Genomic DNA, 16,994 nt, shown 5'->3' with positions numbered 1-16,994 from the left:
TTAAAAACAGCAAGAAAGAAAGAGTTACCAACAAGCGAGCTTCCATGTGACTATCAACTGATTTCTCAACAGAAGCACTTCAGGCCAGAAGGGAATGGCATGAAATACTCAAATGTGATGAACAGCAAGGACCTACAACCAAGACTATTCTATTCAGCAGGCCTATCATTGAAAACTGAAGGCAAAATAAAGAGGTTCCCAGGACAGGAAGGAAAGAAGGGAGGGAGGGAGGGAGGAAAGGAGGGAGGGAGGGAGGGAGGAAAGGAAGGAAAGCTAAAGGAGTTCATTATCACGAAACTGATACTGCAAGAAATGTTAAAGGGCCTTCTTTAAGAAGACAGAAAAAAGAGCCCACCCTGTCTGGCCCTGACTGGTGTGGCTCAATGGACTGAGTGCTGGCCTGTGAACCAAAGGGTTGTTGGTTCAATTGCCGGTTCAATTCCTGGTCAGAGCACATTCCTGGGTGCAGGCTAAGTACCCAGTTGGGGGTGTGTGAGAGGCAACCACACATTGATGTTTCTCTCTCTCTCTCTCTCTCTCCCCCTTCTTCCCCCTCTCTCAAAAAAACAAAATATTTTTAAAAAGAACATAAAAAAGAAATATATACATAGAAAGAGGAACATAAGCAATAAAATGGCAATAAATAAGTACCAATCAATAATAACTTTAAATATAAACAGATTAAATGCTCCAATCAAAACACAGATGGTAGTTGAATGGAGAAGAAAACATGACCCACATAAATGATGTCTATAAGAGACCCACCTCAAAACAAAAGATATACACAGGTTGCAAGTGAAGAAGTAGAAAAATATTCCATGAAAATGGAAACAAAAAATAAAAAGATGGGAGAACAATATTTATATCAGACAAAATAGACTTCAAAAGTCCATAACAAAAGACAAAGAAAGACACAAAAAGGGGTCAATCCAAGAAGATGATCTAACTCTTGTAAATATAAATGCACCCAACACAGAAGCACCTAAATATTTAAAGAAAATCTAGGTGGGCAGAGATCTAGGTAGAGATCGATAGCACTACATTTCACAGTAGGGGATTTTAACATCCCACTAACATCAGTGGACAGATCTTCCAGACAAAAAATCAACAAGGCAACAGGACCTTAAATGACACAGAGGATCGGATAGATTTTTTCTTTTGGACTGGATGAATTTAACTGATGCTTACAGAATACTTCATATCAAAACAGCAGAATTTACATTCTTTTCAAATGCACATAGAACATTCTCTAAGATAGACCACACGTCAGAACACAAAATAACTTGAACAGTTAAAAATATAAAATAAAACAAAAGGTAACTCTCCCTCTGAAGAGATGAAAAAAGAAAAATGGGGAAAAAAAGAACACAAAGTAAGTCTTAATAAATTTAAGAAGACTGAAATTATATCAAGCATCTTCTCTGACCACAATGGTATGAAACTAGAAATCAATTACAATAAAAAAAACACCTAAAAAACACTTAAATACATGGAGGCTAAATAACATGTCATTAACCAATAAATGGGTTAACAATGAAATAAGGGAGAAAGAAGTTACATGAAGAAAAATGATGACCACACAACACCCCAAAATCTATGGGGTACAACAAAAGCAGTCCTGAGAAGGAAATTTACAACATTATAGGCCTGTCTCAAGAAGGAAGAAAAATCTCAAACACTCTAACCCTACACCTAAAAGAACTAAAAAAAGAACAACAAACTAATCCCAAAGTAGAAGGTAGGAAATTAATAAAGAGTGGAAATTAATGGCATATAGACAAAAAAAACCCCAACCCAAAAGATCATGAAACTAAGACTTGGTTCTTTGAAAAGATAAACAAGATTGACACACCTTTAACCAGACATATCAAGAAAAAGAGAGCACCCAAATAAATAAAATCAGAAATGAAAGAGGAGAAATAACAAATGACACCACAGAAATACAAAGGCCTGTAAGAAAATATTACGAACAACTATATGCCAACAAATTGGACAACCTGGATAAAATGGTAAATGCCTAGAAACACAAAATCTCCCAAAACTGAATTAGGAACAATCAGAAAATCTGAATAGAGCAATTGCAATGAATAAAATCAAAGTAGTAATAAAAAAACCTCCCAGGAATCAAAAGTTCTAGAACAGATGGCTTCACAGGTGAATTTTACCAAACATTCAAAGAAGCATGTTATTATCCTCTGCTTTGCACACTATTTAAAATAATTCAAGAGGAGGGAAGGCTTTCAAGACAATTTTATGAGGCCAGCATTATCCTAATTCCAACCAGATAAAAACACTACAAAGAAAGAAAATTATAGGCCAACATCGCTGATGGATATAAATGCTAAAATCCTCAACAAAATATCAGCAAACCAGATCCAGCAATATATTAAAAAGATCATTAATCATGATCAAGTGGGATTTACTATGGGATGCAAGGTTGGTACAATATTCCCAAATCAGTAAGTGATGTATCACATAAACAAAATGAATAAAAATTACATGATCAAATTACAGATGCAGAAAAGGCATTTGATGAAAATCCAGTACCCATTTATGACTAAAACTCTCAGCAAAGTAGGAATAAAGGGGTCATACCTCAACATCATAAAGGCCATATATAACAAACCTACTGCCAACATCATACTCAATGAGCAAAAACTGAGAGTTCCCCATAAAAAAATCATGGTGCAGGCATAAGAACAGGTATATAGATCAATGAAAGAAAGTAAAGAGTTCGGAAATAAACCCATGCCTATAAGGTCAATTAATATTTGACAAAGGAAGCAAGATCATACAATAGGATAAAGGCACTCTACTCAATAAATGCTGTTAGGAAAATTGAACAGATACATGCAAAAAAAAAAAAACCCAAAACCCCAAAACCAGACCACCAACTTACACCTACACAATAATCAACTCAAAATGAATCACAGGCTTAAATGTAAGTCGCAAAACCATAAAAAATCCTAGAAGAAAACAGGCAGTAAAACCTCAGACATTTTTTGTAGCAATATTTTTGCCAATATAACTCCTTGGGTAAGGGAGACAAAGGAAAAAAATAAACAAATGGGATGACATCAAACTAAAAAGCTATTTGCACAGCAAAAAAACACCCACCAACAAAATGAAAAGGCAACCCACTGAATGGGAGAACATGAGTATTCACCACTGATACATCTGATGAGGAGTTAATTTCCAAAATATATGAACACTTGGACATCAAAACAAACAATCCAGCCCTGGCTGGTGTAGCTCAGTGGATTGAGCACGGGCTTGCGAACCAGAGGATCGCGGTTCGATTCCCAGTCAGGGCACATGCCTGGGTTGCAAGCCAGTTCCCGGCAGGGGACACATGATACGTTGTGTGTCCTCAGCAGAGGCAACCATACATTGATATTTCTCTCCCTCTCTCCTTCCCTTCCCCTCTAAAGATAAATAAATAAAATATTTAAAAAAAATTAAAAACAAAAAACAATCCAATTAAAAAATTGGCAAAGGACCTGAATAGATACTTCTCCAAAGAGGACATACAAATAGCCAATAACAAATGAAAAAATGCTCAACATCACTAATCAGCAGAGAGATGCAAATTAAAATAACAATGAGGTATCACCTGACACCTGCCAGAATGACTGCCACCAATAAATCAACAAACAACAAATGCTGGCAAGGATGTGGAGAAAAGGGGACTCTAGTGTACTCTTAGTGGGCATACAGACTGGTATGGCCACTGTGGAAAACAATGTGGAGTTTCCCCCCAAAATTAAAAATGGAACTGCCTTTTGATCCAGTGACCTCACTGCTGAGTGTATATCCTAAGAATCCCAAAACACCAATCAGAAAGAACATATACACCCCTGTTCATAGCACCGTTATTTACAATGGCTGAAATCTAGAAACAGCCCAAGTTCCCATCAGTAGATGAGTGGATAAAAAAGCTGTGATACATTTGCACAGTGGCATACTATGCAGCTGTAAAAGGAAGGAACGCTTACCCCTTTTGACAGCATGGATATCCTGGATATTATTATGCTGAGCAAAATAAGCCAGTCAGAGAAAGATAAATACCATGTGATCTTACTAATATGTGGAATATAACGAACAAAATCAACTGACAAAAGAGAACTGAGGTATTGTGGCTATATGGAACAAACTGACAAATGCCAGGAATAGGGGGGACTGTATAAAAAAAAAGATGAAGGGGTTAGCTAAAGAACATACATGTACAGTCCAGAGACATAGTCAATGTGGTGAGGCCAGAGGAAAGGAGGGCTGGGTGGAGGTGGCAAAGGGAGGAAAAATGGGGGGCATCTGTTATAGTGTTAACAATGAAAAATTAAAAAAAGAAAGAAGACCAGTCCATTTGGATGCATTTCTTTTATCTGCCATGGAACACCCAACAGACCTCTAGTACTGCCCATTCTTCACCGAAAATCTCAGCAATAATACCATGGAGTTAGGGCATGATTTTGTGAATTTTTTCGACCTTTTGGAAAGCAGTTTAGTAATCATTAACAAGAGTCATAAAAATGTTCATATTCTTTGACCCAGATTTCCAGAAAATTATCCCAATAAAATTGATTCCAAAGAAAAGTGACATTCATACACAATCAAGTTCTTCATTGCCATTTTCTCTAGAACTAAAAATAGAGAAACAGCTTAGATGTTCAATAGTATGGAAATGGTTAGCTAAGTTACGATACACACAAATACTTGCTGGAGTATTATGTTTCCTAAAATGACAACTATTATCACTATATGACAGCATGGAAAGTTTTAAAAATAAAATGCTAAGTGATTTAAAAAAAATGGGCAAAGGATGTGAATAGACACTTCTCCAAAGACGATATACCTATGGTCAATATGAAAAGATGCTCAGCGTCATTAATCATCAGAGAGATGCAAATTAAAACCACAATAAGATATCACTTCATGCTGGTCAGAATGGCTATCATCAATAAATCAACAAACAAGTGTTGGTGAGGATGTGATGAAAAGGGCATCCCAGTATCCTGCTGGTGGGAATGCAGACTAGTTCAGCCAGTGTGGGAAAAAGTATTTCCTCAAAAAATTAAAAATGGCCCTGGCCAGGTAGCTCAGTTATTGCAGTGTCATCCCATACATCAAAAGGATGCAGCTTCAATCCCTGGTCAGGGCACACACCTCGTTTGTGGGTTTGATCCCCAACATTTCTCTCTCACACCGATGTTTCTCTCTCTTCTCCTTCTTTCCTCTCTAAAATCAATAAACATATCCTTGGGTAAGGATTTTTTAAAAAACTATAAATGTAAATGCCTTTTGACCCAGCGATTCCATTTCTGAAAACATATCTAGAGAAACCTGAAACAGTAATTTGAAAGAATACATGTACCTTTAGGTTCACTGAAGCATTACCTACAATAGCCACGATCTGGAAACAGTTCAAGTCTCATCAGTAGATGAGTGGATGAAAAAGCTGCTGTGGTACCTTTGTACAATGGAATACTACTTGGCCATAAAAAAGGAGGAACTCTTTTTGTGACAGCCTGGATGGACCTGGAGTGTATTATGGGAAGTAAAATAAGCCAGTCAGAGAAAGATAAATACCATATGATTTAACTTACATGTAAAATCTAATGAACAAAATAATTTAACAAACAAAATTGAACAGAAGCATAGATACACAGAACAGACTGGCAGCTATCAGAGGGGAGAGGTGGTGGGGGACTGGGTGAAAAAGGTGATGATTAAGTAAAACAAAAAAAACATATATAGAGTTATATAATACACAGACAACAGTATGATGATAGGGAAAGGGGGGGGAAAGGAAGGTGGAAAAGGGCAAAAGGAGAATAAATGGGGACAAAAAGAGACTCTACTTTGGGAAGTAAGTACACAATGCAGTATGCACATGATATTTTATTGAATTGTACCCTCGAAACCTATATGGTTTTATTAAGCAATGTTGTCCCAATAAATTCAATTAAAAATTAAAAAATACAATAATATATGAGAGAGATGGATTAGAAGGGGCATTAAGAAACTTCTAGATGTGACAGGTATGTTGACTATCATCATTGTAGTGACGGTCTCATGAATGTATATGTCAAACTTAGCAATATGCACAACTTAAGTATGTGTAGTTTACTGTATGTCAATTTTGCTTAAATAAATTACTTTAAAAAAGAGCTTAGTGATAATAATACAAATAAACTTTAAAATTATGCTAAGTGAAACAAAGCAACCACAGCCCTGGCCAATGTGGCTCAGATGATTGGAGCACTGTCCCATAACCAAAAAGTTATGGGTTTGATTCCCAGTCAGGGCACATACCTAGGTTGCAGGTTCGGTCCCTGGTTCGAGTGTGAACCATCCCTGGTCCAGGTGTGTAGAGGAGGCAACCAATTGAGGCTTCTCTGTTGCACTGATGTTTCTCTCTGTCCCTTCCTCTTTCCCTTCCTCTCTCTCTAAAAAGCAATGAAAAAAATGTCCTCAAGTGAGGATTAAAAAATAGCAATAATAAAAAAGTAAATAAGCAACCATAATCAACTATGTATTTTGTGATTCTGTTTACATGAAATGTCTAGAAACTGTACATTAAAAGTGCCAGGAAGGTGATGAGAGGTTTTGCACCAAAAAAACCCCTGGGAGTGGGAGTGGAGGCTGGGTGGACAGAAGGCCAAGATAACTATTCAGAATGACGAAAATGTTTTAAAATTGGATTGTGCTAACAGTTGCATAACTCTAAAAATTCCAGGAAAATCACTGATGTATTTATATGTGGTGAATTTTATGGTATGTAAATTAAACCTCAATAAGACTAATAACGAAAAAAATACTTCCTTTTTCACAGTACAAGAAAAAGAAGACATGAGAAAACGCCAATTGTAACTGCAAAAAAGTGTCAAGGGGAAAACCGCAGGTAGGAAAAAAAGACAGTAAATTTCTAAATGGAGTGGGAGAATCTGTGTGATCAGAAAGTCAAAATGGATTACTGAAATTATAATTAAGTACTTGGAAATATTCTATGTCACTACTACTTACATGAATGAATACATTTGATTCCAGACAGCATGCCATTGGTTCACCACCCTGTGCTGCTGACCGAGGTATCAGCACAGTAGTATCAGCACTGTGCTATTTATATAATTTATATAAGTATAAATTATATTATATAAACCCCAGAAATGTAATTTATATTAATCTCGTATGCAAGTATGTTCATGAGAAAGTAAGTGATATAATCAATTGTCCTAATGTTTATACAGTTGATGCCAAATATAAATAAAAAGTAACATTAAAAAAAAGGTTCTCACCACAGGAACAGAATACAGGGTAAAGGGTAAAGGAGATACTTTTACTTGAGTCACAATGATCCTAAAAGAAAATATCCCCCTCCAGGAAAAATACAGTAAACTTGGAGGCAAGAACAAGAACTACATCTTTAAGAGCAAACACATCACTAGATCATTCAGAATCACAATGAACTTTGAACTGACAGTAAGAACAGTGGTGATGTAGGGAAGGGGCATGAAAACTAAACAAGTAACATAGCCAAGCCTGTTAGGAGTCAGAGCCAGTAGCGAGGAAACCACAAGAAGCTTACAAAAAAATTCTTGCAAAGATTACTATCAATAGCTTGCTCATACCACAAGCATTTACTCATACTGTAAAAGCAGACCAAAAAATATACCTTGTAAAGGTTAAAGTTAAACCCAACTCCCCCCACCCCCGCGCCACTTTCTTATTTTCCCATACTAGTAATTTTCCATAAAACCTACAAACAGGTATAAACTCAACTTCTAGGGATCGTTGAGTTGTCTCTTCTCTTGTAAGGAGAGATCTACTCTGACTGTGGAGTGGCTTTTCTTGCTGGTCCTCTCTGCTCAATAAAAGCTGCTTTTCCAAGCATGCTCTCCTCCCTTGGTTTATTCTCTTGCCCCTCTTCTTCCCCCACAGGCCGTGTCTCCTAAACTCTGAGGGTCACCAGAGAATTGCAACCAAGGAAGCAATAGGCATCCGCAGCTCCACCCAGGCTAACCCCCTGAACCTATCTCCAAGGCCCCCCTTTCTCTGACTTCTCAGTGAGTTAAAGCAGCCCTGCTCATGTATGATCTCTTCTGTTGCTTCTATCTTAAGCCCTTTCTTGTTTCACTGTCCCCAACTTTAATAAATGTACTCTCAAAACAGACAAACGAATAAACCAAACTCCCCTGCTTTTCCACTTCCCTCCTAGGTTCATACTTGAATTCTTTCTTGCGAGCAGCAGCTGTTTCACAGTCTCTACTAGGAACTCGCCCCTTGGGCATCAGTGGGACACACGAAAGTTTTGGTAAGGTCCTCAGGAGGACAGACTTGAACTTGAAGGAGAGAACAAAAATGAAACCTTCATGTCTGTTTCTGGCATTCAAGGTTTGAGCCGGAAGCTAATGATTGTCCCAGGGCCCACACCTCTCAACAGTGACAATCCCACCGGGGGTCTCAATGCCTGAGTCCTACACTAAACAAATGCCATATTAAACTCCAAACATGCTCCAGAAACCAAAAGGGACACCCCTGAACTCGGGCTTCTCAGTCACTAAGCACCGCGTTCACTGACACTTTCCTCCCCAGCTCTCAACCCCTGAGTCCCACAAACTTAGCGACCCACGTGGACCTCAAACCCTGACAGAGTTGGACTCTCGGTGGATGATTTCTTCAGACTCATTCTCTCCCTGTCAGAGGCTTCGTCACCAATGCCCAGATTTGTCAGTGACAGAATCCAAAAAAAAATCCCAAACAAGGTCCGCCACACAGGCTCGGGTTTCAGGGGCCCCGAAAGCCCAGAATCAGAGCTCAGCCCGGCTCACCTGATCCTGAGCCTCTCCGAACACCACCAGCAGTGACAAAAGGCTGAGTCCGAAGTGGAAGTCTATTTGGCTAAGCTACTTCGTGGTCCCTAGGGACGCGGACCAGCAGGCACCAGAGACCCCGGCAAGGGGAGCCCCGTGTGGCAGGACTTCCGAGTTCCGACTGGGCAAGAGAGGCTCTATGACGTAACATAGCCACGCCCACAGTGGGTTTGGTGCTGGAGCGGCCAAAACAGCTCTAGGGAGAAATCACGATTATTCCCGGCTTTGTCAATGCTTTTACCACCTCGTCGCAAGGGACCTACAACAATGTTGTGTTATTCCCGTAAGATTTGAGTGAGGGTGCCTATCCAAGGCCGACTTGGCGCGCTCAGCCAGCTGGAGAACAAGGAAAAATGGCGACGCCCTCTAAGTACTGTGGGGCAGAGACCCTGGGCGGGGCCATTGTAGACGCACGGCAGGTTTCCGTACGGCAAATTTGGCTGGGATGCGGCCGCTTGCAGAAGCCAGGTACCACCGGAGAGGTGGTGGTCAGAGTTGACAAAGGGGCAGTCATTTAAAGGCTTAGGTCTTTGGATGTGGCGGTAGTTTAGAAGGAAGTAAGACAGCCCTTGAAAGGACGAAATCAAAAGGGCAAAGCGCCATAAAAATGATAATTCCTTGGTGGGAGTGGACACAGCTCCCGTTAGTGGGGAAGGGCATAAAGGGCAGGTGCAAATGTCCGTGTTTCCTAACTAAAATAAATGAAGACGATGGTGGGGCATTTGAGAATATGAAATTAGGACATAACACAATTATTGCACTTTGCATAGTTCCCAACTAAAAAAAGGAGCACACTTTAAAATGTTATTTTAATGCAGATGCGAGAGGTTTGGTTGTAGGAGATTTAAGTAGATATGGGTACTTCTTTTATGGAAGGCAACCTGAATCCATTTTAAACTTTTCATTTTCTTTGACCCAGAAATTCTAATGACAGCACTTTGGTAAAAAGTTTTCTTAATATCAATCAGAGTGGGCTTTTGTAATTTTCTAAAAGGGAAAAATCTGAAAGTATAATGATAAATGAATATTTTGGTAAATTAGGAAACATCCCCTTAGCATAACAGTATACAACCATTAAAAAGAATATATTATTGTCATTATAAGTTAAAGAGATAACTGTTATTCAGAGGACAAAAAATCAGATCTGCAGGCCAGTATGTATACATTATGACCCTGTTATGGGAAGTTACGTTTATCTTTTTGAAAATTGTGATTAAATAACTTATTTACTTTGGATTACTTCAGGATTTGTACTTATGAGTAGAAAATATCAGAAGTTTCACATTCTCAGGTTTTGCAATTCTGCATTGTAAATATCTTTATAATTACATGCTACTTTAATATTATAAAAAGAGGTTGACTTTATAATAGTTTTAGAATACTTAATGATATTAATAATACAGTCAAATAAAATGGTCTCATTTTTCATTCAAAATATACTCATGCATTTGAAAAATTTGGAAGAATATAGATAACAATGCTTGGCTCAGGTAAAAATATGTACCTTGGCTCAGGGTGATTTAAAATGTTTCCATTTGCTGCCTGGCTGGTGTAGCCAGTGGATTGAGTGCAGGCTGCAAACCAAAGGATCACTGGTTCAATTTCCAGTCAGGGCACATACCTGGGTTGCAGGCCAGGTCCCTAGTGGGGGATGCGTGAGAGGCAACCACACATTGTTGTTTCTCTCCTTTTTTCTCCTTCCCTTCTCCTCTCTCTAAAAAAATAAATAAAATCCTTTTAAAAAGTCTTCATTTGCTTATATGTTTTCTAATTTATACACATTAATTTGTTTTCATAATATCTTAATAGTAAGAGTATTATATTCCTTTCGGGAATTAAATTCAGCCTTATTTACCTGGGATATCAAGTTCTGAAAGGTGAGCTTAGCATCTGGTCCAGAAACCTCAGGGCAGCAGAGGAAGCCCATTCTGGGGCCCTGACTGATCAGTTTCAGGAATGAGCTGATGTGATGCCATGATGGGCAGCATGTGTAGGTTCCACAGGACAAGAAGTGGAAATGATCTGAAGGCCTGGATGGTGGAGCACTGGTGTCTGATTCTTTGCTGTAGAATATCTGCCCAGAATCCATCCTGATACAGTATGGGGGTGGTGATGATAACACTAATCCAGGAATTAAGGCAGGGATGTTCAAATTTAAATATAAATGGGAAAGCTCATTTTATCAACCCAGAGTCCTGGATTCCAGTACCAGGGGTTCCAGTTTGGGAGGTCTGGGGTGTGACTCAAGAATTTGCATCTTTTACACTCTTCTTGGAGAATCCTGAGGCAGAAGTCCTGAAAAAACATTTAGGAACAGTCACAGAGTATTTCTGGCTTACGAATATGTGGGCTGGCTCCCCTCAGTACACTTAGGTGTAGTTCAGATAATATCTACCCAGAAAATCCTTCCTTGAAACTTTACTAAAGTAGCTCCTCCATTACAATCTATGTGCCAGGCTTTATATTTCTTCATAGTAGTTGGAAGAACTGACATTCTATTATGTATTTATTTTACTCAGTCTCTTTCACTACACTATATGTTCCATAAAGGCCATGAAGTTGCCTGTTTGTTCCCTACTATGTTCCCATTGTCTACAACAGTGGCTGGAAGAGTGTAGATGCTCAAAAAATATTTTTTAAAGGAGTGCATTACTCAATACGGAGTTGGAGATTGAATTCTGCCACAACACTGTATAGCAAATGCCTACTTCTTTTGCTATAAGCAGGACTCACCATTTATGAACTGGACTGAATATCTTTATTATTTGAAGGGAAATACTCTGGATAGAGACAAAAGAACAAGAAACCTGCTGCTAGGAAAAGTAAAAATTTGTCAGCAGACCTGCTTAAAATGAACTGATAACAGTAAGTTCTAACAAAACGAAGTAACAGAAGGAAACATGTAACATCAGGAATAAAGAAAAAGGAATGGAAAGGATAAATATATCATCAACTATAACAGGATGTTCTCCTTTGAGTTTTTAAAATTATGTATGATAGCTGAAAACAAAAATGATAACCTGACCCGATACAGTTTTCAGTGTGTGTAGGACATCATTTGCTGTTAGGGAAATGAAAGTTAAGACCATTATTATGTACTACCACACACCTGATGGTATGGCAAGACTCAAAGATGACAGTGGCAAGTGCTGGGAAGGACACAGAACGACTGAGGCGTTCATACACTGCTGCTGGGAGTTGCAGTAAATACGTACAGCCACTATGAAAAAGTTTGGCAGTTTCTTAGGAAGTTCAACACTAACTTAGCATATGACTCCTTGGTACTTATCCCAGAAAAAGAAAACTGGGCACCCAAATGTTCATAACATTTTTATTCATGACAATGAAACACTGGAAACAATCAAAACGTCCATCAAAAGTGAACAGATAAACAAACTATGGTACATCCATACAGAAAAATACTGCTCAATAACAAAGGAAAACTATTTATACACCCAACAAATTGGATGTATCTTAAGGGCAATTTGCTGAGTGAGGAAAAAAACAGTATCTCAAAGGGTACATACATTTCATTTTAAGAGCATTCTTGAAATGACAAAATTAGAGTTACAGAGTACTGATTAGTGGTGGCCATGGGTCAAGGTCAAGGGACAGTGTGACTATAAAGGGGTGGCAGGTAGATGTTTCTTTGGGTTGACACAATTCTGCATCCTGACTATGATGGGATTTACAAAACTCTATATATGATAAAATTTCTTAGAACTCCACACACAAAAAAACACAATCACATACAAATGAAAGCATGAATAAACTAGTGAAATCCAAATAAGGTCTATCGTTTATTAACAGCATTGTGTCAATGTCATTTTATTGGTCTTGATGATGTATGATGATTCTGTAAGGTCATACCAATGAAGAGGCTCAGTAAAGGTACTCAGGAGCTTTGTATAATTTGTAAATTCCTGTGAGTCTAAAACTATTGCAAAGCAAATTTTAGAAAAATCACACTTAAGATGTTTTCTAAACTTATATGCTTGGTTAAATACATAAAATATGTGGAATTACATTTATGAGTATATTTCATTTACTTTTGAAGTACAGAGTAGTTTGAAAGACATGAATTCAGAGCCTAAGAAATGCAAGAGCTAATCATATAATGATATGAGGTGGGCACTCCTGCTTGTAATAACATTACAATGTAATAACATTACATTACAAGTGTTGAAAATTGCTACTTAAAAATTATGGAACCATTGAGAATATGGTTCAAGGCATCCTGTCCTAGAATGGACATTGGGTTTACAGTAAGTTTAGAGTTGGCTTAGAAAACTCAATTATACAACATTTTCATGAAGTTTCTTTCCTTCATGAATTCTCTTATATTTTGCTGAAGTCACTCTATGTTAACTGTATTCCTAACAATTTTATTTATGTATTAATTCATGAGAAATTATGAATTCTGTAATATTTTTTGTCATCTGAAAATTATTCTCCAGCATGACTGTAAGGTGACTATTATGATTTATTTCTAGGCAAAGTTTTTCTTGTGATCATCATATTGCTACCACGTATGAGCTCACTGATGATCTACTATAAGCACTCATGAGATAGTCTTTATTACCATAGAAGGCCTAACTACTCTCTCCATTCTTAAGATTTATATTAACATACACTTTTCATAAATATAATTACCTAGAAATGTTCCAAGACATTTTCTGCATTGAATGTATGTTTCTTTCCTACATGTTAATTTTGACATACAGTGTGAGGTTCTTGATTGCTGAAGGCACTAGCACATTCTCTGCATTCATTAAATTTCATTCCTATGCAAATTCCATAATTCCCCATTGCTGAAAATCTAGCAGCAGGCTAATCTACACTGACTATATTTAAGTATGCTAGGAGCACACTACACTGAACTATCATAGTTTGCCCCTTATACGAGTTCACTTGTATGTAATAAATTCGGACTCTTCAAAGGATTACATACCTTGACCTACACATTTGTTGTGTGTATTAATCAGAGTTGACCAGTAAAAAAAAGGTTATCCCAATCATTGAATCCACAGATTTTATCTTTATCTTTTATTTTTATAAATTCTTTGATGTACAGTGGATGCCAAATTCATGTTAAAGGTCTTCTCACACTAACTGCATATATACAGTTTGTCTCCTGTGCAACTTCCCTGGTGGGTCATGAGATCAATACTGGATGAACAGGGTTTTCCACAGTCAGTACATATAAAATAAGTCCTGTGTGAAGTGTCTGATTTTGTACAAGGCATATTTTCTTCCTGAAAGTGTGACATAGTCTTTGCATTGTTAGGGTTTGCTCCCAGTATGAGTTCTATGATGCACCAGGAGATTTCTCTTTGAAGAGAAGCCTTTCCCACATTCACTGCACACAAAAGGTTTTTCTCCTGTGTGAGTTCGTTGATGGACGACTAGACGACTTTTCACAGCAAACCCTTTCCCACATTCATTGCATGCATAAGGTTTTTCTCCAGTATGGATTTGCTGATGTAAAATGAGCTCAGTTTCCATAGCGAAGCCTTTTCCACATTCACTGCATATATAGGATTTCTCTCCTGTATGAATTTGTTGATGTACGATGAGATAGCGTTTCATGGTGAAGCCTTTTCCACATTCACTGCACGAAAAGGGTTTCTCCCCAGTGTGAGTCCGCTGATGTACCACAAGATTGCTCTTAAAGGCAAAACCTTTTCCACATTTATTGCAAATATAGGGTTTCTCTCCAGTATGAGTTCGCTGGTGTAACATCAGCCCACTATTCACAATGAAGCCTTTCCCACATTCACTGCATCTGTACGGCTTCTCTCCAGTATGTGTTCGCTGATGTACGACCAGCCGACTCTTCAAGGGGAAGCCTTTCCCACACTCACTGCAGGTGTAGGGTTTCTCTCCAGTATGCATTCGCTGATGTATGATAAGCATGCTCTTCACAGTAAAGCCTTTCCCACATTCACCACATACATAGGATTTCTCTACTGTATGATTTCTCTGATGCACAATGAGGTTACTCTTCCTGGGAAAGCCTTTGCCACATTCATTGCACACATAGGGTTTCTCTCCAGTGTGAGTTCGCTGATGTTCAATCAGACGGCTCTTCATGGTGAAGCCTTTCTCACACTCCTTGCATACATATGGTTTCTCTCCTGTATGATTTCGTTGATGTATAAGGACGTAGTGCTTCGTGGTGAATGCTTTGCCACACTCACTGCAAGTGTAGGGTTTCTCTCCCGTATGAGTTCGCTGATGTATGATGAGCATGCTCTTCCCAGTGAAGCCTTTCCCACATTCGCTACAGACAAAGCATTTCTCTCCAGTATGATTTCGTTGATGTACAATGAGATTACGCTTCCCTGGGAAGCCTTTTCCACATTCACTGCATACGTAGGGTTTTTCTCCAGTGTGAATTCGTTGGTGTTCAATCAGACGGCTCTTCATGGTAAAGACTTTGCCACAGTCACTGCATATGAAGGATTTCTCTTTTTCATGAATTCTCTGATGTTCATTGAGCCTGGACTTTCTGGAGAATACTTTCACACAGAGACTGCATCCATAAGGTTTCTCTCCTGTGTGAACTCTCTCGTGATCAGTGAGCTGAGACTTCTTAACGAAGGCTTTCCCACATTCACTGCACATGTGGGATTTCTCTACTCTATGAGTTCTTTGATGTTTAATGACCTGGGACGTATCGCTGACGGACTTTGCACTGACAGGGAATCTAACTCTAAGATGAAAATCTTCATGCTTGTCATGCTGAAATGATTTTCCATCTCCATTCAGTTTAGGAGAGATCTTAGTTTCACAGCTTTTACTCTGTTTGACCAAACTTAAATTTGAATTCAGAGTTTTCATGTAAAACTCAAACATACCATGATTTTGCCTGAAAGGAAAATGACTTTTGCTTTGAAGAACATTATTTTCAAATGTATTGTGTTTGTGGTTTTGTTCCATACCTTTCAGCATTCTTTGATTTTTCCAGAGACCCTGGAGATAATTATCAACTTTGCCAGTGTCTAGGATAAAAGAAAACAATAAATTCTTTTATGAACTTATTTGGAACAAAACTGTTTCTTTTTAAACTGTTTCATTTTCTTTTCCTTGGTGTTTTCTTAAATTACAGCACTTCAGTGACAACCCTGTGATAACACTAAAAAAAACGCTGTGTATAAATGTTCTTTATTTCTTGCACATTAGTAAAAACACAATAATATAAAAAAAACCAAAAGGAAAAGGCAGTTAATATACCATTAAGGATACACAGTTGTCAATTTATGTGGATTTGTCCGCTTTTGGAACTTGCAAAACACATACAGGTAGTCAAGTACAAGCAAGTCAGTGTTCACAGCAAACTACAGGGTTTGGAGGGACACCATTCTACAGAACTTGTAAAGACCCAGATCCCAGAGGTAGAAGAGAAAATTAATCCAAGTTATGAGGATTGCATTTGTTCAACCCCAAGCTACTTACTGAATGGCTCCCATGTACCAGCACTGTGCTGGTGTTCGGAATATATAAAATATGCCTGACTTTTACTGATCTTAAATCTAGGGAAAATAGAATAAAAAGGAAAACAACAACAACAAAAGAATGGAGTTGAGATTGCCAAAAATGGATTAAAGGAGCAATGGAGATGGTGGGAATCAGGATATACTACATAAAGAAAAGAGAAAGTTGAATGACAGGTTCTGTGGGGAGAGTGGTTAATGAGAGTGAGGAATTTCGGATTACTCTGCTAACTATATGACTTGAGCCACCGAGTAGGTCGAAGCATTTCAAATCAAATATAGAAAGTGTAGAAAAAGTATGCATTATGGAACATAAACCATGGGATAATGATTAGATTTGTACTACAGACATCAAGATCAGTTGGAGGTATAAATGGAGATTATGTGGAAATAATCATTATATACCTATATTCAAGAAAAGGACATGGTGATATGTTGAAAAAAGATGTAGTATGAAAAGTGATAAAGGTATAAACCAAGGTAGACATTACAACAGTTAGAGTTTTGGGATTCATTCATTCATTCATTCATTTATTATTTATCTTTAGAGGGGAAGGGAAGGAGAGAGGGAGAGAAATATCAATGTACAGTTGCTTCTCATGCATCCCATGCCGGGAACTAGCCTGCA

The 16,994-nt window shown here is 38.1% G+C and overlaps 1 protein-coding gene across 3 annotated transcripts in view; it reads right to left on the bottom strand.

Annotated features, from left to right (window-relative positions):
- The window catches only part of LOC118999838 (zinc finger protein 432-like), a 40,642-nt gene that overhangs the window by 12,781 nt on the left and 10,867 nt on the right, over positions 1–16,994 (bottom strand). The window contains exon 4 of one of the 3 annotated variants that reach the window (XM_037064588.1): positions 14,165–15,874. In XM_037064588.1, coding sequence (XP_036920483.1) covers positions 14,165–15,874 — 1,710 coding nt within the window. Of the gene's footprint in view, positions 1–6,312; positions 6,355–8,828; positions 9,051–14,164; positions 15,875–16,994 lie in introns of those variants that run through there. The other 2 variants (XM_037064585.1, XM_037064586.1) reach the window with 2 other exon arrangements.

Source organism: Sturnira hondurensis, unplaced genomic scaffold, assembly GCF_014824575.4.
Source record: "Sturnira hondurensis isolate 20B ecotype Veracruz unplaced genomic scaffold, ASM1482457v3 Scaffold0015508, whole genome shotgun sequence".
NCBI lineage: Eukaryota > Metazoa > Chordata > Mammalia > Chiroptera > Phyllostomidae > Sturnira > Sturnira hondurensis.
This window is presented reverse-complemented; position numbering and strand designations above follow the sequence as displayed.